The sequence below is a fragment of the Amblyomma maculatum genome, chromosome 3, assembly GCF_055883805.1.
Source record: "Amblyomma maculatum isolate TAMU_Amacu chromosome 3, ASM5588380v1, whole genome shotgun sequence".
Classification (NCBI taxonomy): domain Eukaryota; kingdom Metazoa; phylum Arthropoda; class Arachnida; order Ixodida; family Ixodidae; genus Amblyomma; species Amblyomma maculatum.
The window spans coordinates 76,148,414-76,173,736 of NC_139346.1; the positions used below are offsets into that span (position 1 = coordinate 76,148,414).

At 47.6% G+C, this 25,323-nt stretch overlaps 1 protein-coding gene across 1 annotated transcript; it reads right to left on the bottom strand.

The window, feature by feature from the left end:
* Window positions 1–18,425: 18,425 nt before the first annotated feature.
* Window positions 18,426–20,338, bottom strand: LOC146195012 (uncharacterized). The gene is made up of 2 exons (XM_084596177.1): window positions 19,823–20,338; window positions 18,426–19,080 (listed from the first exon to the last, which is right to left on the bottom strand). Exons 1-2 carry the CDS (start codon window positions 20,130–20,132, stop codon window positions 18,770–18,772), a joined length of 621 nt encoding a protein of 206 aa, XP_084452303.1. The 5' UTR covers window positions 20,133–20,338; the 3' UTR covers window positions 18,426–18,769.
* Window positions 20,339–25,323: the final 4,985 nt, after the last annotated feature.

A 25,323-nucleotide genomic window follows, 5' to 3' on the forward strand; every position in this document is an offset into this window, starting at 1 on the left:
ATGCCCTATTCAGGAGCGCCCTGCTTCTAAGTCCTGCGTTCAGCAGGCCAAAATACAAAAAAAGGGTCTTCTAAAGTTTTACCCCAATCGATGTACTAAAAGAGGCTGTTGCAGCCTCCATTTTAGGAAAGTAATCATGGCAGGTGTAAAGTTTCTCTAGCGGAATTGTCGCTCTATTGTACCTTCCCTTCTAGATTTACGTCCAATTTCAACACATAAGGCAGTTCAGTTCAGTGGTTCAGTCGTGTCCGACTCTTCGAGACCCTATGGACCATGTCACGCCACGCTTTCCGGTCTCTCACTATCTTCCTAACATCACATAACTTCATCTGCAGTGCCTCGAGGATGCCATCTAACCATCGCGTTCGCTGCCTACCCCTTCTCCGGCGACCCTCAACCTTTCACAACATCAAATCTTTCTCCAGCGACTCCTCTCTTCTCATCAGATGACCAAAGTAGCTGAGTTTTAACTTTAGAATTTGACCCTCCAATGAGCAGTCAGGATTTATGGTCGACAATATCGACTGATTTGATTTTCTGGCAGTCCAAGGAACTCTCAAGAGTCTTCGCCAGCACCACAATTCAAACGCGTTAATTCTTCGGCGGTCAGCCTTTTTCACAGACCAACTCTCGCATCCATATATCACAAATGGAAAGACCATAGCACGAGTTATACGGATCTTGGTTGGCAGACTAATGTCTCTGCTCTTTACTAGGCGGCCAAGGCTAACCATTGCTCTCTTTCCCAGAAGCAGGCGTCTCCTAATTTCATGGTTGCAGTCTTCTTACGAGATAATCTTGGAGCCCAAGAAGAGAAAATCTGTCACAGCTTCCACTTCTTGTCCATTGATGCTCCAGGACTTGATAGGGCAAGACGCCATGATCTTTGTCTTTTTAATGTTCAGTTTAAGCCCAAACTTCTCACTCTTTCCTTGTACGCGTATCAGAAGACTCTTGAGTTCCACTTCACTTTCTGCCATTAAAGTGGTATCATCCGCATATCTAAGGTTGTTGATACGTTTTCCAGCAATCTTCACTCCAGCTGAAGACTCGTCCAGACCGGCCTTCCTCATGATGCACTCTGCATATAGGTTAAATAGGCAGGGCGACAGTATGCAGCCTTGCCTCACTCCTTTCTCAATCGGAAACCAATCAGTAAGACCATGCCCAGTTCTGTCTGTGGCCTCTTGTCCTTCATACAGGTTCCTGAGGAGACAGATGAGGTGAATTGGAACTCCCACCTCTTGGAGAGCTTGCACAATCTGCTGTGATCTACGCAGTCAAACGCTTTCGCATTATTAATTAAGCAGAAGTACATGGGTTTCTGGAACTCTCTTGCTTTTTCCATAATCCAGCGAAGGTTGGCAATTTGGTCTCTAGTTCCTCTGCCCTTGCGAAACCCAGCTTGCACGCCCGGAAGCTCCCGATCCACATACTGCTGCAGCCTACCTTGGAGGATTTTCAACATCACCTTGCTAGCATGCGAAATAAGCGCGATCGTGCGGTAGTTGGAACAATCTTTGGCACGGCCTTTCTTTGGAATGGGGATGTAAACTGACCTCCTCCAATCCTGTGGCCACTGCAGGGTTGTCCAAATCTTCTGACATAATGTATGCAGAATGTTAACAGCGTCATGGTTGAGGTTTTGAAGCAACTCAGCTAGAATGCCATCAATTTCGCTAGCTTTGTTCTTAGCAAGGCTGGCTAAGGCCCATTCAACTTCACTCTTCAGGATGCCCGGCTCGAGATCAGTAATCACAACTTATGTTGGGTTTGCACATTCGAGTCCTTCTTGTACAGTTCTTCTGTGTATTCCTGCCACCTCTTCTTTATCTCTGAGGCTTCAGTGAGGTCCTTGCCTCGTTTGTCCTTTATCACGCCCAGCTTAGCACAGAAGCTTCCTTTGATATCTTTGATTGTCTTATACAGAGCTCTTGTGTTCCTTAATTGGCTGTTGTCCTCAACTGCTTGGCACTGTATGGTCCCCATAAGGCAGACATAGTGCTTTTACAAGAAACATGGCTCTCGCCCGTAAAGACCTTAAAAAAAGTTCGCGTTTTCCGCGCCGACCGTGTAAAACGGTAGGGGCTGTGGCTTATTGACGTTAATTATGTCACCGGGCAAAAATAAGCAAAACAATAATGAATCCAGACTCAAAGCTCTTAGCTGTAGATATCATCTAGCCGCAGTGAGCTCCTGTCGCAGTAGATAATGTCTATTGTCCCACAGGTGTAAGTAGCACAGATTATTTTGACGATTACTTACAAACTTTAATAGGGTCGTTATTGCAGGTGATTTTAACTTGCACCATACTCTTTGGGATAACTACTCCGACGCATGTGGACAGCTGTTATGGACGTGTTTGTCGGCAAATGCTGTGCGCTGCTGCAATTCTCGGGCTATAACCTTCATGCGCGGAAATCCGCGATCTGTCATCGATTTATCATTTGCAGCAGGAGGGATAGGTAATGGGGGATGGGCAACAGCAGACTTTGGTACTTCTAGTGACCACTTTCCAATAACATTTACAATCAATATGAGCCCAACACGAGATAGCACTTTTGCCCGTAAACTAGTAAGTAACGTGAAATGTGGATTTAATAGTTGGTTGGAATGTCTAGCGCTGCCAGTAATTCGGGCACAGCAGGATCGAATTACCAGCCGCAGGACACAGCTTCAGCGCGAGCGAGATGAGCGCCGGAGACAAACGATGGTGATGGCGATGCCGCAGCGTTTTCCGTTCTTTGTCTTCTTTACATTTACCCCACGTGAAGAAGTCGCCATCCTGGCGACTCAGGGAGAAGAGACGACCAGAGGGTTGTAATATGGCTTGAGGCGGCTAACGTGGACAACCTCGCGGCCGCGACGGCGGTGGTCGGAAGAATGGGTGATTGGCTCGATAACGTAGTTCACAGGGGATGTGCGTTCCACGACGCGATAAGGTCCGTGGTATTTGGTGTCTAGTTTGTTGGTGGCAGGAACGCATAGCCAAACGAAGTCGACGAGCGCAAGGGTATGAACACCTTCAACGATGACAGGAATAACATTCGCGGGATTAAGACGAGGACTTTGAAATTCTGTCGAATACGCAGTTCGTGCCTCGCGAACTGTGGCGGTTAGTTTTCCGGCTGGGTAGCGGGTCGTCGGCGCATTGGCGAAATGGAGCGGCGACGTGGTGATGGCGAACGATGAGGGAGGAAGTCCGGAGGATCAGGGGGTGCTGTTGGAGGACCCGATGAGATTGGGAACTGGGGGCCAAATAAGGTGGCGCAGGCCGTGCAGCAAAGGCCATATTTATTCGGCGCCTGCAGTAGCATGTAGTGTGCCCAGGGATGCCGCAGTGGTAGCAAATAGGCCTGTTGTCTGTAGTGCGCCATGGAGATCGTGTCGGAAGCAAGGGGGGAGCAAAAGCTGTTGGTGCGAACCGCATGGGGGGCGAAGCATAGGCATATGCTGGCCCAGGCGGTGGACTTGAAGTGACTTTGGCATACGTGCGACGCAATACTTGAGGAGGAGCCGGCGCGAATGCTGGAGCGTAGCTCAGTGGCGCAACGCCGGACGATGAAACTGTGGGCGTGGGGAACGGCATTGAGGGTGTGACTGGAGCTGATTGAGGAACAGGATTAGGGAGGACTTCAGATACATGCTGCTGGATTGCATGGCGAAGCTCCGCAACAAGGCCAGTTGTTGACGACTCCTTAACATACCGCTGCAGGGACAGTTATCGGGCGACTTCCTGGCGTACAAAAGCCTTGATGTCTTCAGAGAGGCTAGATGACTCCCTCTCCGCGGCTAGTCCAGCAAGTGATGTATGAGGCTGGCGAATCAAAACACGCTCCTTCCGGAGCTCGTCGTAGCTTTGACAAAGGTCATAGATTTCCTTGACCGTAGTGGGGCCTTTCGCGATGAGCATGTGGAAAGCGCCGTCATCAATTCCTGTGAGGACATGACGCATTTTAACGGCCTCGGGCATGGTCGGGTCAACGCGACGACACATATCAACAATGTCCTCAATGTAACTGGTGAACGTTTCACCGGGCAGCTGCAGTCGCGACCGAAGACGCTGTTCCGCGCGGAGTTTTCGGACGACGGGGCGGCCAAAGACATAAGAAAATTTCGTCTTGAAATTCGCCCAGGTGGCAAAGTCTGACTCGTGGTTTCGAAACCACAGATTAGCGACGTTGCTCAAGTAAAAGATGACATTATTGAGCTTAAGATTGTCGTCCCAGTTATTGTGACGGCTGACCCGTTCGTAAGTGATCAGCCAATCGTCGACGTCGTCATCGCTGCTTCCACTGAAGGTAGCCGGGTCCCGTTGACGAAGCGCACCTGTGCAGGTGACGGGCGGAGGCAGGTGCAATGAAGTCGGCTCCGTCATTGGGGTAGTCGGCTCCGTCATTGGGGCAGTCAATGTTCTGCTGCGAAGTTCCAGGGCGAGAGGGGTACAGGGAACCTGAGATTGACCTCCACCAAGTGAAATGTGGATTTATTATTTGGTTGGAACGTCTAGCGCTGGCAGTAATTCGGGCACAGCAGGATCGAATTACCAGCCGCAGGGCACAGCTTGAGCGCGAGCGAGATGGGCGCCGGAGGCTTATTGCCAAACCTTATCCCGTAGGCGCACTGGAGCAGACGACGCTCTGAGTGAGTTAAACGGCGATTGTTGCTGAAAGGTCTCTCGGAACGCAACCTAAAAGTAACATAACTCACTGTAAACGGCGATTGTTGCTAAAAGATGTCTCTGAACACAACCTAAAGGTACCATACTCTCACTGACGCAGGAAATTATAAGAAGAAATGTAACTGCTTAGTGTAACTGTTGTCATGTCGATTGTTGCTGAAAGACTCTGTGAACGCAACCTAAAACTAACATACACTCACTGAAGGCAAAATATAATTGTGGTGCAAAAAATATATTCAGAAAAAAAATTACAACACAGGAGTCGAACAGATGTTTCAGTGGCATCAGTGCATAGAAGGGTGATGTTGATCCATTGCGCCACAGAAAAGAAGAGAAAAGTTGCCTTTAAAGGCGTGTTTATTCGTTTTAGACAATATATACACTATATGTCGCCAGGTGGCGCTGCTTAGAGCCAAAGCGTCGTCTTCTCGAGTGCTCCTATGGGATATGGTTTGCTAATATGAGCGCCGGAGACAAGTGATGGCGATGGCGATGGTGATGGCGATGGTGATGCTGATGCTGATGCGGCCATTCCCGTTTGTATCGGGGGATCACAAAGTTCTGGATCAGGCCAGGAGAAACGGGTAGAAAAATTGAGGAGTGAGAGAAACTTCTATGCTAAATGTTCAGTCAAATAGTCCGAAGAAGTAAGAAAGAGATGGTGATGGCGATGGTGATGGCGATGGTGATGGTGATGGCGATGCCGCAGCGTTTTCCGTTTTTTGTCTTCTTTACAAACGCCACATATGCAGCATCGCTACGCTCCTCACTCACATCTAACCTTTGTTCATGTCGGACCGACAGAGCAATCGCGAACGCTATTGACATTTCTCAGTTCACTGTGCGGTCCGTTGTAAGCAAATAGTCGCCATCCCCATGGTGAAATGATGCGTGTGAGACAGCCTTCCGCCGCAGGAAAACAGCATGCCGAAGCCTTTTTCACAGCCAGCGCCCAGTAAACTAGATAAACTGCTAATGTTTTTCGACGTCATTTCAAAGAGGCCTAGCTCAAGCAAAACACTAGTGCAACAAAAATTTAAATACTTTTTGTCAAACCCAAACCACAGGAAGGCTGTGTATCGTTTCATAAAACGAAATAAGAACTCACACGTTTCTCAGTTATTAAGTTTAGTAGTAGTGTCTCCACAGGAGGCAACAGATGAGTTGGAACACACTGCACGAGGGCTAGCATTACGTTAAAACAGCGCTAGAAACACGGACAGATAGGAATACAAGCACACACTGCGCTGTCTTTGTCTTCCTATCTGTCCGTGTTTCTAGCGCTGTTTTAACATAATATAATGTTCAACAAATTCCCCAACAATCTACTTTGCTAGCATTACGTTTTCAGGAGCAGTGCAGAGTTTCTTTGCACGCCTTCACTCCCTGCTCCGACTGTGTTCAGGTTGAAAGGTCAGAGCTCCTAACTGTGGTTTCATGCATGCGATCCTCGGCTCCGTGTTAGGGCGGGATTGAGGTAGGTATGCGCAAAAGTTTGGCACAAGAGTACATTTAGGATCTCCTGGATCTGGTCAACGAATCATTAGAATCTACATGGCTACCGCACGTCTGAAAAGTGGCGATAATTATATTACTCTTGAAAGACCCTGTGAAATGATTTCATGTTGAAAACATTCGTCCGATCACTTTGACTTCAAATCTGGTGAAATTAATAGAAAGAATTGTGCATGGCCGCCTCTCAAAGCATATTTCAGAAGCCAATGCTTTTAGCTCTGCCCAGATTAGCTTCCGCCATGGATGCTCAATTTGGTTTGCACATGCAGATTTATAAAGTTGAATTCCCCTTGCTATGAGCAACAATTAGTTGTTAGCGTTAAAGACGCTCGATATTGCCAAGGCCTACGACAGCATTGAGCATTCCATTCTACTAGACAAGTTATCATTATTACGTCCCCCGTTCTACATTTATGCGTGGATTGGTGAATTTTTGAAAGGACGATATTTTTTTTTGCACTGATGGTTAATTTATCTCAAATACCTATTCACAGACAAGAGGGTTGCCCCAGGGCTGCATGCTCTCGCCACTCCTTTTTAATATATCAGTTCAGTTTAGTCGTTCAGTCGTGTCCGACTTTTCGTGACCCTATGGACCATGTCAGGCCACGCTTTCCGGTCTCTCACTATCTTCCTAACACCACATAACTTCATCTGCAGTGCCTCGAGGATGCCATCTAACCATCGCGTTCGCTGCCTACCCCTTCTCCGGCGACCCTCAACCTTTCCCAACATCAAATCTTTCTCCAGCGACTCCTCTCTTCACATCAGATGACCAAAGTAGCTGAGCTTTAACTTTAAAATTTGACCCTCCAATGAGCAGTCAGGGTTTATGGTCGACAATATCGACTGATTTGATCTTCTGGCAGTCCAAGGAACTCTCAAGAGTCTTCGCCAGCACCACAATTCAAACGCGTCAATTCTTCGGCGGTCAGCCTTTTTCACAGTCCAACTCTCGCATCCATACATCACAACTGGAAAGACCATAGCACGAGTTATACGGATCTTGGTTGGCAGACTAATGTCTCTGCTTTTTACTAGGCGGTCAAGGCTAACCATTGCTCTCTTTCCCAGAAGCAGGCGTCTCCTAATTTCATGGCTGCAGTCTCCTTCCGAGGTAATCTTGGAGCCGAAGAACAGAAAATCTGTCACAGCTTCCACTTCTTGTCTATTGATCCTCCAGGACTTGATAGGGCAAGACGCCATGATCTTTGTCTTTTTAATGTTCAGTTTAAGCCCAAACCTCTCACTCTCTTCTTGTACGCGGATCAGAAGTCTCTTGAGTTCCACTTCACTTTTTGCAATTAAAGTGGTATCATCCGCATATCTAAGGTTGTTGATACGTTTTCCAGCAATCTTCACTCCAGCTGAAGACTCGTCCAGACCGGCCTTCCTCATGATGCACTCTGCATATAGGTTAAATAGGCAGGGCGACAGTATGCAGCCTTGCCTCACTCCTTTCTCGATCGGAAACCAATCAGTAAGACCATGCCCAGTTCTGCCCAGCGAAGGTTAGCAATTTGGTCTCTAGTTCCTCTGCCCTTGCGAAACCCAGCTTGCACGTCCTGAAGCTTCAGATCTACATACGGCTGCAGCCTACCTTGGAGGATTTTCAACATCACCTTGCTAGCATGCGAAATAAGCGCGATCGTGCGGTAGTTGGAACAATCTTTGGCACTGCCTTTCTTTGGAATGGGGATATAAACTGACCTCCTCCAATTCTGCGGCCACTGCAGGGTTGTCCAAATCTTCTGACATAATGTATGCAGAATGTTAACAGCGTCATGGTTGAGGTTTTGAAGCAACTCAGCTGAATGCCATCAATTCCGCTAGCTTTGTTCTTAGCAAGGCTGGCTAAGGCCCATTCAACTTCACTCTTCAGGATGCCCGGCTCGAGATCAGTAATCACAACTTATGTTGGGTTTGCACATTCGGGTTCTTCTTGTACAGTTCTTCTGTGTATTCCTGCCACCTCTTCTTTATCTCTGAGGCTTCAGTGAGGTCCTTGCCTTGTCTGTCCTTTATCACGCCCAGCTTAGCACAGAAGCTTCCTTTGATATCTTTGATTGTCTTATACAGAGCTCCAGTGTTCCTTAATTGGCTGTTGTCCTCAACTGCTTGGCACTGTATGTTCAGGAAGGCATTCTTATCTCTCCTTGCTATTTTCTGGAAATCCGCATTGAGAACCTTGTATCTTTCTCATTCCCTCATAACTTTTGCCATCCTCTTTTCCTCAGCTATTTGCAAAGCCTCTTCAGATAACCTGTTTGCTTTCTTGCATTTCTTTTGCTTTGGAACTACCTTAGTAGTAGTATATAAATGTGCGATATTCGGGTTCATCCTAGCTGATGTCACTGCATATGTGTATGCAGATGACATAGTATTCTTTGCCTCTGCAAAAGATATTCATGCCCACCTAAATGCACTTGAGGTCTGGTTGAACAAAATTAAGTTAGTTTTAAATTTGCGCAAAAGTACTCGGCTATTTTAAAACCAAAACTCCTTATATGTTAAACTACCACTCAGACGCCATACCTCAAGTGGAATCTGTGCGGTATTTGGACATTACTTATGATGCAAGTATGGATTGGCTGCCTCACATCGTCTAATGTTCAGAAAGGTGAAAGTGCACTTGGAAGGCTCATACGGATAAGTAACAGGAAATTTAGAATGCGTTCAGATACTTTTCTACTTCTGTACAAATCCTATGTGAGATTGATTCTGGAATTTGTCTGCATTTTTTTTTCTGGTTGTCCAAAATATAAGCTGCATCATTTGCTGCTTTTAGAGCGATGCCTCTGCCTATAGACTTCCACAGTCAGTCTCCGCCACTGTTCTGTACTTGGAGATCCGCATTCCGGACCTTAACTCCCTTTTCCGCCTTCTAACTGCTCATTCCTTCTTGCGGTAATATGAGGTGACTCCCGATGTGGCTATACCTGCTTTTGTGTCAAACCCGGCCCTCTTTCTCATTCACCAGTGGCCAAGGCTCTGCATGCCCGAGGTTGTTTTTACTCAGAGCATTTTAGCAAACCTTGGAGCTAAAATGCTCTGCCTATTGGTTACACAACGTCCATTGTGGACATCAATTTTCACTCTATATTTCCATCTAATGTAAAGCACTTACCTTCAAGCTTAATATTGCCAGCTGGTGTCCCAGATGTTTTTAGGTGGCACCTGGAAGAAAAGGACGCCGAAGTTGTCTCGCGTGCTGTGCGCGGAACTTTGCCTGCTGGTTGAGCTTCGTCCCGTCGTCTTAGTCACATCTAGCCATGTTGTCCGTGACATATTTTGGTGTCGGCGCAGGGTATCGATCCCAGCATATGTCCCGAACTCCTCCGCATACCCAGGATTCAGGTCCTGTGCCAATCGACACTCCTGTTCACCGCGCTAGCCGGAGGAACCTAGGCCTACCACCTGAGCACGGGCCGTTGGAGTTCAACACCGCAGGCGCCCCTCGACCGGCTATGCAAGGAGCTCCAACTTACTACACCCTGCAAAATCCACGACTGCCTCAGCCCTTCCACGGCAGTCAGAGCGAAGACGTCGAAGACTGGCTTGTCCAATTTGAACGGGTCGCCTCGTTTAATCAGTGGGACGACGCCGCCAAGCTTCGAAATGTCTTCTTCAGCCTGGAAGATGGCGCTCGTACTTGGTACGAGAACCGAGAAGACGCCCTAACATCATGGCGTGAGTTCTGCCGACGAATTCGTGAGACCTATACCAGCGCGGATCGGCGAGAACGCGCAGAAAGGGCTCTACAGTCTCGTATACAGATGCCAAATGAGACTGTGACCATGTATGTGGAGGACATGACCCGGCTCTTCCGACGTTCTGACCCGGCAATGACCGAAGATAAAAAGGTGCGCCACCTTATGCACGGTATTAAAGAGCAACTGTTCGCTGGCCTCGTGCGTAATCCACCAAGGACTGTTGCTGAGTTTCTTTCGGAAGCTGTCACAATAGAGAGGATGCTCCAGCAGCGGTCTACCACTTACGACAGGCCGGTGGTCGCCGCTTCGGTTGTGGAGCCGTTTTCGGCCTTCGGGGCTACCCCGAACCTACGCGACATGATCCGCTCAGTTGTACGCGAAGAGCTCCAGAAGCTTTTCGGTGCTCCACAGCCGATGGTCGGCTCTGTAGCTAACATTGTCCGCGAAGAGCTTCAAGCGTTGAAGCCCTCGGTAGCGTCCGCTGATCCACAACCTTTCCCCACGGAGTACCTCCGTCCAACTTATGCAGATATGGCGCGACGCCCTGCCACTGCTTCAGCGCCATTACCGCCACCCGATCAAGGCTCACTGTATTCCGCACACACTGAGCCGTTCGTCGACAACCGACGACAACCCCAGCGGAAGGCGGACCTGTGGCGCGCCCCAAATCGCCAGCGCCTGTGCTTCCATTGCGGGGAGCCAGGTCATCTCTATCGCCAGTGCCCCTATCGACACCTTGGACTTCACGGATTTCCCATCGACATGCGTCGCCCTCCAATAGGCCAAAGACCCCGGGAGATTGAAGACTACTTAGCGCAGCAGCGCATGGCGCCAACTTCTCAGCGGCAGTCACGATCCACGTCCCCACGCCGACCATCGCCGCAGCGCGGGCCATCCTGGACGGCGCAGCGACGCTCGCCAAGTCCCCACCGGGAAAACTAAAGACAGCGACCTCCGGCGGCGAGGCCGCTTGCAATCGACGTGACGAAGACCCCCTGACAAGGAGACCTGTGAGCGATCTGCATTTTACGGCACCGACGACAGTTCCTACGCATGAACATCGACTCTCGCTGGACATACCCGTGCTTCTCGACGGCCATAAGGTTAGCGCATTGGTGGACACTGGCGCGGATTTTTCGATTATAAGCGGGAAGCTAGCAGCGCTTCTAAAAAAAGTCATGACACCATGGTCGGGCACGCAGATTCGCACCGCTGGCGGACATGTCGTAACTCCTAGTGGCCTGTGCACGGCACGAGTTCAAATTCGCAGCTCCACGTTTATTGTAAGCTGCCTCGTTATACCTGACTGCTCCCGTGACGTTATCCTTGGGGTGGATTTTCTCCGGGAGTATGGAGCTATTATCGATCTCCGAAAGCGCACAGTGACATTTTCAACCGAGAAAGCTGCTGATACTGACGTCAAGAATCGCCAACGCCGCGCCGCCCTTCGAATTTCCGCCGAGAGCGTTTCGATTCCGCCACGCGCCAGTGTTTTTGTGACTGTTACTTGCGACGAACTGCGTGACGGGCATGCGGTCGCGGAAGGCAACCAGTCACTTTTGCTCACCCACGGCATCTGTACAGCGCGCAGCCTCATCCACCTCCGCGACGGCCGGTCTGATCTCCTGGTGACTAACTTCACCAACGAACCCCGGAATCTTTTTCGTGCTACTGCCATCGCGTTTGCTGACTCCTTAGCGGATGTTTCTGAATGTTTTACGTTTGGGGCTGTTAGCACTGTGCAGCCCCCACTTGGCCGTCTTGATATTAGTCCGGATCTCTCGGACACACAGAATCGTGAGCTACGTGCCCTCCTACTAGAGTTCAGCTCTTGCTTTGCGTCCTCATCGAAAGTACGGCAAACGCCTCTCGTGAAGCACCGCATCATTACTCCTGACGACGCCCGCCCTATCCGCCAGCAGCCGTACCGTATCTCAACGACAGAACGTGAAGCGATTCAGACACAAGTTCAGGAGATGCTTTGTGATGGTGTCATACAACCATCCAACAGCCCGTGGTCATCCCCTGTCGTGCTGGTAAAGAAAAAAGATGGGACCCTTCGCTTCTGCGTCGATTATCGAAAGCTGAATGCCATCACTAAAAAAGACGTCTACCCGCTGCCCCGTATCGACGATTCGCTCGACAAGCTTCGTCGCGCCCAGTACTTCTCCTCCATTGACTTGAAGAGTGGGTACTGGCAGATTGAGGTTGATGAGCGGGACCGCGAAAAAACAGCTTTTGCCACCCCAGATGGACTGTACGAGTTCAAAGTGCTGCCTTTTGGCCTATGTTCAGCGCCGGCAACTTTTCAGCGCATGATGGACACTGTCCTCGCCGGCCTCAAATGGCAAATCTGCTTAGTCTATCTCGACGACGTTGTCGTATTCTCTGAAACCTTTGAAGACCACCTCGAACGCCTGCGCGCAGTATTAGATGCCCTCCGGTCAGCTGACTTGACGCTCAAGCCCGAGAAGTGCCACTTTGGCTACAAAGAGTTGAAGTTTCTTGGTCACCTTGTGAGTGCCGCAGGCGTTAGGCCAGACCCCGACAAGATTGCTGCTGTCGCCAAATTTCCCGTTCCTGCAAACAAGAGAAGTTTAAAACGCTTCCTGGGTCTCTGCACGTACTACCGCCGCTTCATCGCAGATTTTTCCAAAGTTGCCGCCCCCCTGACCCGCCTCACGCGCGATGATACACAGTTCGTATGGGGCGCCGAGCAACAAGAGGCTTTTGCGGAGCTGCGCAGCCGACTGCAAACAAGCCCAGTTCTTGCGCACTTTCATGAAGACGCTGACACCGAAGTCCACACCGACGCCAGCAATATCGGCCTTGGCGCTGTACTCGTTCAACACCAAGCTGGCGTCGAAAAGGTAATAGCGTATGCCAGCCGCACGCTCTCCCGCGCCGAGACAAACTACTCCACTACGGAAAAGGAATGCCTTGCGGTTGTGTGGGCAACCATGAAATTTAGGCCTTACCTCTACGGCCGCCAGTTTAAAGTTGTCACCGATCATCATTCCTTGTGCTGGCTGGCTAACCTCCGCGACCCATCGGGGCGCCTAGCACGATGGAGTCTTCGCCTCCAAGAATTTGAGTACACCATTGTGTATAAATCTGGCCAGAAGCACGAAGATGCTGACGCGCTGTCGCGCGCACCCGTCGGTTTAGTCGATGAGAGCACGGACGATGAGAGCGGATTTCTTGGACTCGTGAGTGCTTCAGACATAATGACCCGACAGCGAGCTGACCCGGACATTCGACCTGTCATTGACCACCTGCAGGGTCGCGCTGCTGATATCCCTCGGCAATTTGCTCGAAACCTGTCTGCTTTCTGTGTCCGGAATGGCGTTCTATACAAACAGAACTCCAGCACTGTCGACCGAGCGTTCCTCCTCGTAGTGCCAGCCGACCTCCGTGCCGATATCCTTTTTGCCTGCCATGATGAGCCCACCTCCGGCCACTTGGGCTTTACACGCACACTCGCCCGAGTTCGTCAAGCCTATTATTGGCCTAAACTCGCTGACGCCGTTCATCGCTACGTCAGAGGCTGTCGTGAGTGCCAACGTCGAAAGGCGCCACCTCTCAAGCCAGCGGGTTTGCTCCAACCTATTGCGCCTCCCCGAACACCGTTTGACCAAATCGGCATCGACCTTCTGGGCCCATTTCCGCTGACATCGGTCGGTAACAAATGGATTATAGTCGCGACCGACTATCTCACACGGTATGCGGAAACCAAGGCGGTGAAGCGTGGCACGTCATCTGAGATCGCCCAGTTTTTTATGCAGCAGATCGTGTTGCGCCATGGCGCACCGTCCCAAGTAATCACCGATCGAGGCACGGCGTTTACGGCACAACTTATGCACGACGTATTTGAGCTGAGTCACACGAGCCATCGCAAAACCACTGCTTATCACCCACAGACGATTGGCCTCACGGAGAGACTCAATAAAACGATCGCCGACATGATTGCCATGTAGATAGACTCCCAGCACAAGACCTGGGACGAGATTCTCCCGTACGTCACATATGCCTACAACACTGCCATCCAAGAGACTACGCGTTTTACGCCATTTCGCCTGCTCTATGGACGCGACGTTCAGACGATGTTAGATTGCATGCTTCCGTGCTGCACGGATAATCCTCTCATCCCAGACGCTGAGCAGTTTGCTCAGCGCGCCGAGGAAGCACGTCAACTTGCCCGCATCCACATTCAGCAACAGCAGGGAAAGGATACGCGTCGCTACAACCTCCGTCATCGACACGTCACATACCAACCAGGAGAGCAAGTTTGGGTGTGGACACCGGTGCGCCGGCCCGGCTTGTCTGAAAAACTGATGTCGCGATACTTTGGACCTTACAAGGTTCTGAGCCGTGTCACAGATGTGACATACGAAGTCCTTCCAGCGGGTACTGTGCAGACCTCGCGTCGGCAACCACGCTCCGAGGTGGTGCACGTTGTCCGCATGAAACCGTATTTCACGCAGTAATGTGCGGTGTACTATGCACTCGTTTAGTTGTGTAGGGCACCGCCTCTGTTTTATATTCGTTTTCTGTACTGACTTGCATCGCCCATCGCTCGCGCCCAGTCTGTGCTTTCGTTTTTTTTTTAGGAGGGGGAGTAATGCCACCTGGTGTCCCAGATGTTTTTAGGTGGCACCTGGAAGAAAAGGACGCCGAAGTTGTCTCGCGTGCTGTGCGCGGAACTTTGCCTGCTGGTTGAGCTTCGTCCCGTCGTCTTAGTCACATCTAGCCCTGTTGTCCGTGACAATATCCAGTCTCTCATCCGATCACCTTTAAAAGTTCCCTGATCACACTGTAATCGCCACTGATGCGTCTGTGACTGCTCAGAAAGCAGCGATTGGAATTCTTTTAGAGTCTCTTTCCTGGAGTTTTTCGGTGCGCGTCCCGGATTACACACCGATATTTTTAGCAGGTTTTAAGGCCTTGCACACTAAGGACTTGCACACTTACAAGTTCCCTGCAATATGTCAAAAGTAATTTTTCTATCAGACTCTCTTTCTGTTTTATTGTCACTGGAGTCAGCATGGGATGCTATTTTGAGCCGCTCACTAAATTATTTCATACCGGGATAGTTGAAAGAAATACGCTTCATCTGGGTCCCCAATATTTTCCAGAACGAAGCGGCAGACTTCTTAGCTAATATCCCTAATATTATTTTTGGAATCTTCCGTTTTTAGCGTTATCAATATATAGCTGCCTCATGCAAAGAATCCTTGCTATCTACAGCAGAATACGAACATCTCATATACTTATGATAAGTTCGTTCATGTCAATCACGACAATGTGAGGTAACGCTGACTCTCATGTCATGCGGGATTCCCCGCCTAAATCTTTACTTATGTAGATGCGGGTTCAGCCCCACAAACCTTTGTGAGACTTGCGGCGAGATTGAAAATATTGAACATTTCCTTCTCGCTTGCTGAAGGGTTTCACATCAGAGAAGGGCAAGTTTAGAAATTCCAATAGCACAATTGAGATTTACGTTGTCGGTCCCACTTCTACTCTCCTTCTGTGCGAGTACAAAAGAATTTGCATTACCTAAATTTGCCAGTATTTATGTAACTACGTCAAAGTTGCGAACAGATTCCCTTGCTAATTGTATTCCAAATTTACAAACTTCCAAATTTTTGCTACGTATTTATTTTCCTTTTATTCAATTCAATGATCTTCAATCTTAGATTTTTTGTTTAGTTGATGATTAATTTATTACACTAATTCAGTGTCTGTAGGACATTTGGCAGTCCACACTGAACCCTGGTTAATCCCCTTCGTCGGCATGTGCCATGTATCAAGGCAGATGAAGAAGAAGAAGAAGAAGGAGAAAAAGAAGAAGAAGAGAAAGAAGAAGAGGAGGAAGAAGAGGAGGAAGGAAGTAGAAGAAGGCGGCTCTCGATTCTTTGCCCATTTCTATAGTGTTCTGAAGTATTTGAACACTGCACTTACCTCTGATTGCGGGCGCGTGCCGCTACTTTCTGGGATAAGAAGAAATAGCAAAATCAGAGCAGACGATTTCACTGATTTCTTAAGCTAAGAATTTGCACCACTCATGCAGTAGGTGCCTTTTCATTAGAACCTACGTCACGTAGCCTCCATAAGAGACTATGGGGTCTTCTGCTTCCTGTTGAGTATGTTCGATGAAAAGCAGACCTCACTGTCAAGTTTTCCCGTATGGGAGACATTTGTTCTCAGACATTACTTCTCATCTTTTCTAGATAAAATAATTATCCTCGACCTGCAGGATTATTAACAGAATGACGCACGCATTGAGCGGACAATATAGTGCAAGGCCGTGAAAATAATCTAACAACACATATTGGTAACCTAATGAGACCTGAAGTGCGATCCTTCTACGACGTCAACACCTTAGAATATCACCCGTCGACTAGCAAACTATACGGAATTCGTCTTGGAAACTAGTTGACAGTCATTTAGTCTTGAAGGGGGAAAACGTATATACCTTTCGGCATCAGAAGCCGGTGGCAGCGGTAGCGATATCCTAAACAAAACTGGCGCCTAAATATCGATGACAGGTCATTAGAATAGTCACAATATCTCAGTGATCCAAGAGTCACTGCGGTATATAGACGTGACTACAAATTCACCCTAATTCATCTCGGGCCTTTGTATACGTAAGCATTCCTGTATTTGTACACAAGATATGTCGCAATCTGTTTCCCAGTACCGCTGTTGAGCACATGAACCTGCCTGTTGCTGAAGCAGTGACGCTTTCTTTATAGTGCATAAAATTTATTTTATTAACGTGTCTTGCCTCAGTTCAGGTGTTTGTGGTGTTAAACTGACAGATACCGGGCCTGGCAAACATTTTTTTTCTGTTTATATTTCTTGATTATTTTACAATAAATAATCACTTACTACTGCTTACCTCTAAAGCAGTCGCGCTGAATATGTCCATAAAGGAATGGTGCTCGTAGAGTGGGTGCCCTCTTCTGTAGAGCGAACTAAGACGATGATTATATCTGAGCCCGGGTCTTTCCAAAACGTCCACTGAAACTTCTAAGCAACGATTATTCGCACGCGCAATCCGCACTGTCTAGACCGGCGCAGAACAGCGGCGCCGTCACCGAGGCACTCTAACGCGGGCTGCACTCGAATCCTTCCATAGGCCTATACAGGATACCCTACATGAAAACGCCAGTGCGCCAGGCTGGCCAACGCTATAATAGCGGTGCTAGAGGGATAAAATTTTTACAGGAATAACTTGATTTTACGAATGGATGTCACTTCAGCGATAAACGAAGAGCGCACCGCAACGTAGCTCTGCATTAGCGAGTTAGCCTCGGCTGTCATCACTCGACTTCTCCGGTCATCGCTATACACAGACTCTTTCGGCTTTTCTTAGTAGGCGTTATCGCTGATAGGCGCCATTGCGCATGCGTGGTAGGCGGTTCTGTGATCGCATGCGTGCTTATGACTCCTGCTGCCACACCTTCCACCCTTCTAGTAGGCTAAAAAGAGGTTATGACCAGAAAGGAAATGCTCCTTTTGTTTATGGTGCCGCGAAATGTTTAAAACTATTTTTTTCCCTTCAGTGGTGTTTGAACTTTGAAATGTTTATGTTAAGTTGCTTTGTTTTATTTTGGACCACCAGGGAAATGTTTTTTTTTATGGTGGAGTAATGCCCCGAAACCTTCAAAACTCTATTGTTTGATAGCACCCGCCAGCATGCGGCCTTATCAATCCGATTATGGCACGCATATAAATTCTGTATTTTGTTAATGCTCCATGTCGCGAGACGAATCTTCATCAGTTTCTTTGCCGAGCAAGATAAGCCGAGATCTGTCACGAAGATTCCGACCATTCGCGTATGTTTATACAATGTTCCAGGTTGTGCTAGTGACAGTTTGCGACGTTATCTAGATGGTTCTGAGGCGCCTTGAAATTGAGCGTTGACGTGTGCGACATGAAATTTTAGTTGGACGATCGACGAGCACGTTTGTTGCTGTCGCCGCCGCCGAGTTGCTTAGTTCTTTTGCGGGCACAAGGTAACCCAAGTAGAGAATTTGTTCCAGTGAATTTCAAGCCTCCTCATTTGTCACCAATGGCATTGTCACCACTATATGACAATGGTAATGCTGACATCAATCTCAGCTACTGCATGGTGGTATTAATTCTATCAAATTGAAGTCAGCGCAATATTGGATAGAAACTTAACTAGAGCTCGAAAACGTGTGGGCATGCTAACCTGAAACAGATTTATTACTATACTTCTGCAGCATGTGCATGAGAACACGATTTCTGAATAAGAACAAACATGTTCTGGCGATTAATTATTCCAAAGAAGCTAAAACAAGTACCGAATGCCAACCTGGCTCTGAATGATTCGCTTGAATCATTGGAAAGGAACATTATACGGCTACATGACTGCGCTAAAAAGATCAACATTCTTTTCGCCAATAATCAAATCTTCAAACATTGTAACAGAAGCAGTCAGGTGGCGCTTGGTATTGCGAATGCAAGCATACGAGCATGACACATTCCATTAAAAGGGCATGTTTATTGCACATCAAGAATAGTGAATGAAATAAAATCTAACACCCAAGGTGAGAAGCGCACGCGAGAGCATGATTATCTTTGCTCCTTACTAATCAAAGGCGCTCTCCTTAAGGTGCTAAAGAATGAAGTAATGAATCAAATTATGTGGGGGAGCAATGAGATTGCGTTTTCCAGAACACCTAATTGAACTGATGGAAACGTTTCGCAGTTTTGCTGAAAAAACAATGATGCGGGCTTTGCCGCTAGCGATGACGTTACGCAAAGGGATGCAACGGGGATCACCGCTTCTGATATACGTGTGGTATTGAGAATTAGTGGGTGGTTTTCATTTCGAGCCCTGATCGTCGTTCAGAAAGCCAAGGTCCGGTTCCGTCGCTGGCTCGTCGACGGCGTTCCCGCTTATATCCAGCCAAGATGGAAACGGGGCGCCTTCGACTGTGTACTCGTCCTCATCAGCAGCGCCAGATTGGTAAGACTGGTCGGCGTCGTCGTCACTATCTCCCGCGTGGCACAAATCTGGCTGCATGGCGCTGGAGTACGCAGGCAGGACAACAAGCGGCTTCTCGTTCTCCTCCGGTGTGTAGCTCAGCTGATCAGGGACCGTGCATTTCTTGCGCTTCGAGTGCACTGGCGCACCTTCAAAGCAAAGGACGAGAAAAGAAGAACTTATAAAAAACGCTGTTATCAGCAGTAGATCAAAATCCGCACCATACCAGGAGAAGGCTGAGCGCGCACTTTCCATGTAATCACGAATCTAAACTCGCTAATGTGGTAACGCTTGCATAGCGCAGGTTTCACTCTATCGAAGATAAACCTTCTCGCATTTTCTTGACGTTCTCCTGTTTTCTACTTTATAGACTGATCTGAAGACGTTTCCTTGCTAAAAAATGCAGTGTTACCATGCAACTAGGATTTCGTTTCCATACTACAACAAGAAAAGCATATATCGGCATCTCCGGCAGATCGCTCGAATAATCAATATATCGATTCCTAGTATTATTCCCCCTTCATTTTGCTCTCTATGCCCGTGCGAAACGCGAGGAAAGGTTTTCAGTATCCCGAAAAAAAAAAGATACAACCAAAAATGCTTCATGTTAGAATCCTATTATTGCGAGTGGACAAAGTAGACTTCACGGTGAGCGCAAAGAGGTCGTTCTGTCAACAAAGTATCTAAGCTTCGTTACGACAATCACGAGCTAATAATGGCTAGGTTACACGCACATGTCCGAGTAAAATTAGGCCGTCACTGCTGGCGCCTTTTTAGGCGCTTGTAGCTCGGCCGGCTGTTCACGGAAACTATACTTAGGCCAAAGTCTAAACACCGAAAAGGGTGAGAATGAAGAGAATTGTCGCGAAGTGTTGAAGGAGGCGAACTCACCATCGTTAAAATTACGGCAGGAAAGATGGTCCGCCGCACTATCAAGCGCAGCGGAGTCGCCCGCGTCAGCCGCGCCGTCGTTACCAGGGCCCGAGTCACCAGTGGCCTCGTACGCCGCGAGTTGGGCGTTTTTTTGGACATGCTTTTCGTGACGCGCGACTCCGGCACGTTGCTGGAGAGCGCACGCCTTCAAGGCGATGGTCTTCAGCTGCAGGCGTCGTAAGATGCAGCGGTCTTTGCGGCTGCTGCTGTAGACGTATGCCTTCCGTGTCGCCATGACCAGGAGCTTGTTAGCGATGGCGCCCAGCATCTCTGTTCGAACGGACGAATCCTTTCTCAAAAGAACGACAGGGTAAGGACGGTTCGTGTTACCCAACCGAGCAGCTGGCGAGGTTTGAGCGTACTGAGACCCTTTTTACAGTTATTTGGTATAATGTGCGACGCGAGGGCAGTCAAACATATACTGCGCGTGGCAAAGTAGTACCGTTTCACACGCTTTTGTCACACGTTCTGTGCATGCACAAGTACACAAGGCACATGTGTTATGATAGTGCCAAATTCATTTTTTTTCCTTCTCTACCTATTTATTGCTTACGTTGCGTCCAAACGAAAAAAAACCTGATACTTCTTGCGATTTTCGCCTCAGATAGAACATAAAAATTGCACCATGCAAAATAAATTTCACGCAGAAAGGCGGCACTACGCAACGTTATGATCCCTGTCTTTGGTTTGCTGCTTTAAATTCTCTCTAGCTCATTTCGCGATGCGCAACAGAGAAAATCTAGATTTAATTCCACATTCTCTTGAGTCTTAAAATGTTTCTTCTCAAAACATAAAAAAAAATAAATAAATGAACGAACGAGGGCGTCTGGGACAGCGGAGCTTTGGGGGGCTTCCATGTGTATCATATCGTCCTGGCTATCAGTGCTTTTATCATAACCGAAAGGATAAAAGAGGAAGCGATGTTGCGCTTCTGTTTAAAGAAACAATATCTTGTGAAAGTGTGGAGGAATACAAGGCAACAACTGCTGATTACGAAGTGTTCACTTTGAGAAGTTCAAACCAACTTTTCTTTGTCATATACAGGCCACCATCTGGCATCATCAGTCATTTCTTAGCATTTCTTGGAAATAATTCTAGGTATGTCTCATATGAATCTATAGATATGGATTTGGGCGATGACATCAACATCAATGTGCTTTCAACTTCACAATCACAAAAAAAACTCCCGTCTTTAATTGCAGCGAATGGTTCCTTTACCTTAATAATAAAGCCCACGCGAGTGACTTTTGAAAGTATATCTTCATCTTCATGCTAGTTATTAAGCGCGCACATGTTAACAAAGGGAAAAGGCGAATCATTTATACACAGTATATATTTAATAAAAAAAACTTGATTTCTTTTGTCATGCTATTAGCCTACACACTTTGAATAATGTTTTTTTGAAGCCGACAGTAGCGATACTGCTTACTTTAATTTTATCACTGCATTTAAGACTATATATGCCGCGTACTTTCCACTACAAAAAGTTGACACGCCATCTAGAGCTAGGAAACCTTGGATAACGTTTGAGGTTCTCCGAATGATTAAAAATAAGAATAGTCTGCACGCGCAGCTCGTAATAACAAAAGACAAAAACTTGTTTGGCGAATTCAAATAATACTGAAATAATCTTACATCAAAACTGAGAATCGCTCGAGGAGCTTATTTTACAAATATATTTTGGAGCTCGACTGAACAACGATCGGATGTTATATGGAGGAAATCGAATTCCTTATTCTAGCCAAATATCCCCGATACTTCTGATAACTTTCAGCATGAGGGAAAGCGTATTCACGGCACTGGCTTAGCGTACGCTTTTGAAAACCTTTTTATTCAACAATCGTCTCAGAGTCAGATACGCAGTAGTCACGATTACATTGCATTCTTGAAAGGAAGCAACAGTTTGTCATCACTTTTCTTTGCTGCGACAACTGTGCAGAAGTTTTCTTGTGTATGAATAAAACTAAAAATAGCAAGTCAGTGGACGCCAAGTGGTCTCCAAATAGCGCCGATTAAACATCTTCTTCCCAGAGATGCCCTGCCATTGCGCACTTTTACAATCGGGTATTATATACCGCTCTATTCCCGAAGGAACTGCAAACTGCTCGAGTGATACCAGGTTTAAAAAGGAGCGACCAATCATTGAACCAGAGCTACCACCCTATATCTATATACAGGTATGCTCTAAACGTATAGAGAAGTTACTAAATGCTAGAGTCCTGTCATTTTTTAACAAGCGTGACCTTCTCCTTGACTTTCAGCACGGTTTTCGGAAGAGTCGATCTACAGAAACAGCACTACTTGCACAAAAACAAATAATAGATAGTTTATAAAACAAGAAGCTAGTTGCGGGCATATGCATAGATTTTACAAAATGAAAACCTATAGTGTCCGCGGAAAAGCACTAGACGTACCTGTCCCAAAGAACATAGTATGTAGACTTTAAAGTTTTCTTGTCTTCAGTACAGAATATTTGCGCAGGAGTCCCCCACCAGGGAAGCATATTGGGTCCGCTTGTTTTTATCTAAATTATATTGTGCATTGTGAAGCTGATAGTAAATTTGTATTCTATGCCGATGAGACTTGTAGCTCGCCGATGAGACTTCAGTGTTCATATCAGGGAAATGAAGATGACATTGAAGAAATCATACATGGACAAAAGTAAATTCACTAAAGATTACCTCTACAAAGACTAAAATAACGTTGGACATGCCGAAAGGGAAGGTAATGTTGAAGCAACTCATTGTATGTTTAAACCATCATCCAGTAGAGATAATGGACTCTGTCAAACTCTTTGGAGTCATAGTTTCAAAGCACTTGGCTTAGAATGATTATGTTGATTATATCAGATCGCAAATATCCTCAGCGGTCGTAGTTATATCGCACCGGCGAGCCGTCTTGTTGTTAAAATTATGCTGTTGGTATATAACTTTTAAGTTCCATCTCTCTTACAATACTGTATTATCATTTGGCATACCATTGGTATGATGAACTTGACCAATTTGCATCAGCTTCAAAAATTGGCAGTGGCTTAGCTCAGCTATGCCAGGATACACATAGCGTTAGCTAAAGTTAAGCTGGCCGTTCTTAACTTTCCCCAGCACGTTTAGCCTTTCCTCAGCACGTTTAGCGTTCTCCGTACGCTAAAAGCGCAAATTGCCAGGCAACTACTTCGGGATCCGATGAGTTGAGCTTCTTTGCTCTTCTGCGCGCCGCTGAGCAGCAGTTTCGCTCTCCTCTGTGGCTATAGCATATATATATATATATATATATATATATATATATATATATATATATATATATATATATATATATATATATATATATATATATATATATATATATATTGTTACGATGTAATAAGAAGGGGTATTCATTTACAGTGCTGATGTAGGGGAACAAGATGAAGCCTTCTAGCGCTCAGAAACCAACGCTTCTTCCTCCTCTTCTGCCACACCATCACAATCCTTCATCGTCGTCAGTAGCGTGACATTTCCCCCCTACTCAGACGAAGCCCTCTGGGCGTGTTCGTGAGTCGTGCGAGGCTGACACGGCTTCAAGCAGGCAACATGACATAGTTCGGTTTTGGCAGACCGGCGACCCGATGCTGTCAGGCGGGCTATTGCATAAGTTAAATCACTAATGCGTTTGACAACCACATATAGGCCGTCATAGCGGGCCAAGAGCTTTTGATGTAGGCCACGTCGCTGAATTGGACGCCATAGCCAGACTAAATCACCTACAGAGTACGTGACCCGCCGGTGACTGGCATCGTATCGCACTTTAGAATGTTCTTGTGAAGCACCAGACCGTAATATGGCGATTCTCCGAGCTTCTTCGGCGAGACAGAGGGTCTCAGCCAGGCAGGGGTCTTCACGGCTTGTGAAGGGCAGGATAGTATCCAGGGAGCAGATTGGCGGTCTGGCATAGAGCAGGAAACATGGACTGTACCCAGTCGTCTCATGCGTGGCGGTATTAAACGCATACGTCATGAAGGGTAGTATGGTGTCCCAGTTCTTATGCCCTGCATCCACATACATGGCTAGCATGTTTATCAGGGTTCTGTTGACGCGCTTGTCAAGCCATTTGTCTGGGGATGGTATGGCGTCGAGTGTCGGAAAGTTACGGCGCATAAACGCATGAGCTCTTCAACAACATCAGCAGTGAATTATCGGCCCCGATCAGTGATGACAATTCGTGGCGGCCCGTGTCGTAAGATGACTGAGGGCAGCAAGAAAAGCGACACCCGATGCACCGTAGCAGATGAAAGAGCGGCGGTTTCACAGTAACGTGTAAGATAGTCCACGCAGATTACAATGCAGCGATTTCCATCCACGGACTTCGGAAACGGACCTACGAGGTCAATGCCTACTAGATCAAACGGAGATGTCGGGGTCTTCACAGGGTGCAGGAAGCCAGATGGAGTTGCAGTTGGCCGTTTGTGGCGTTGACATTGCTTGCAACTGACAACGTATTGTTCAGTCGTCGAGCGCATTCTGGGCCAGTAAAATCTTTCTTGATCACGGTGGAGTGTTCGCACCGATCCCAAATGCCCAGAAGTTGGATCATCATGCATAACACGCAATACGTCCGTGCACAACGTCTTGGGAACTACGAGTAGTTATCGCTGGCCGACAGGCGAATAACTCTTTTTCCATAGGAGGTCATCATGAACACAAAAACGGCTTGTAGGTACGCTGGCTTGGGCAAAGAGAGGCGGCAGACTGCTATTATTTTGCTGTTCCGTTTTGAAAACATTCGTGTGGGGGACGCTGGCTCGAGGGTCGATATATAATTGTCAAAACCGTCGCTTTCAGGTCCAGTCGTGGCCATTGGCATCCTAGAAAGACAATCTGCGTCTGCCTGACGCCTCCCGCTTTTGTAAACCACGGCAAATTCATATTCCTGTAACCAGAGGGCCCAGCGTGCGAGGCGACCACATGGGTTTCGAAGGTTCCGTAGCCAACAGAGTGAATGATGGTCAGTTACGATAGTAAACGAACGTCCGTACAAATATGAACGGAAATGCTGCACAGCGAAAACTACAGCTAGGCATTCCTGTTCAGTGACTGTGCAGTTTCGCCCCGGCTTGCTCAGGGTGCGGCTTGCGTACGCGATAACGTGCTCTCGTTCATCGTGCCGTTGGACAAGGACTGCACTGAGACCGATTCCACTAGCGTCCGTGTGTACTTCTGTCATTGCAGTGGGATTGAAGTGACGTAGGATGGGTTTCGATATTAAAAGAAACTTTAGTTGACGGAATGACGCGTCGCAGTCTGGTGTCTTGCCAAAAGTAGAGTTTTTGTGGAGAAGGCACGTGAATGGGTAAGCAACGTCAGCAAAGTGATGTATAAAGGGTCTAAAATACGAACACAACCCTAGAAAACTGCGCAACTCCTTCACTGTCTGCGGGGGTTTAAAAGACTCAACAGCGGCGGTTTTCTGGGGATCCGGCATTA

Coding starts and splice junctions, on each gene's coding strand:
- LOC146195012 (XM_084596177.1), bottom strand. CDS start 20,132: ATGCTGGGCGCCATCGCTAACAAGCTCCTGGTCATGGCGACACGGAAG. Junction 19,081..19,822: donor CTGCCGTAATTTTAACGATG/GTGAGTTCGCCT, acceptor TTTGCTTTGAAG/GTGCGCCAGTGCACTCGAAG.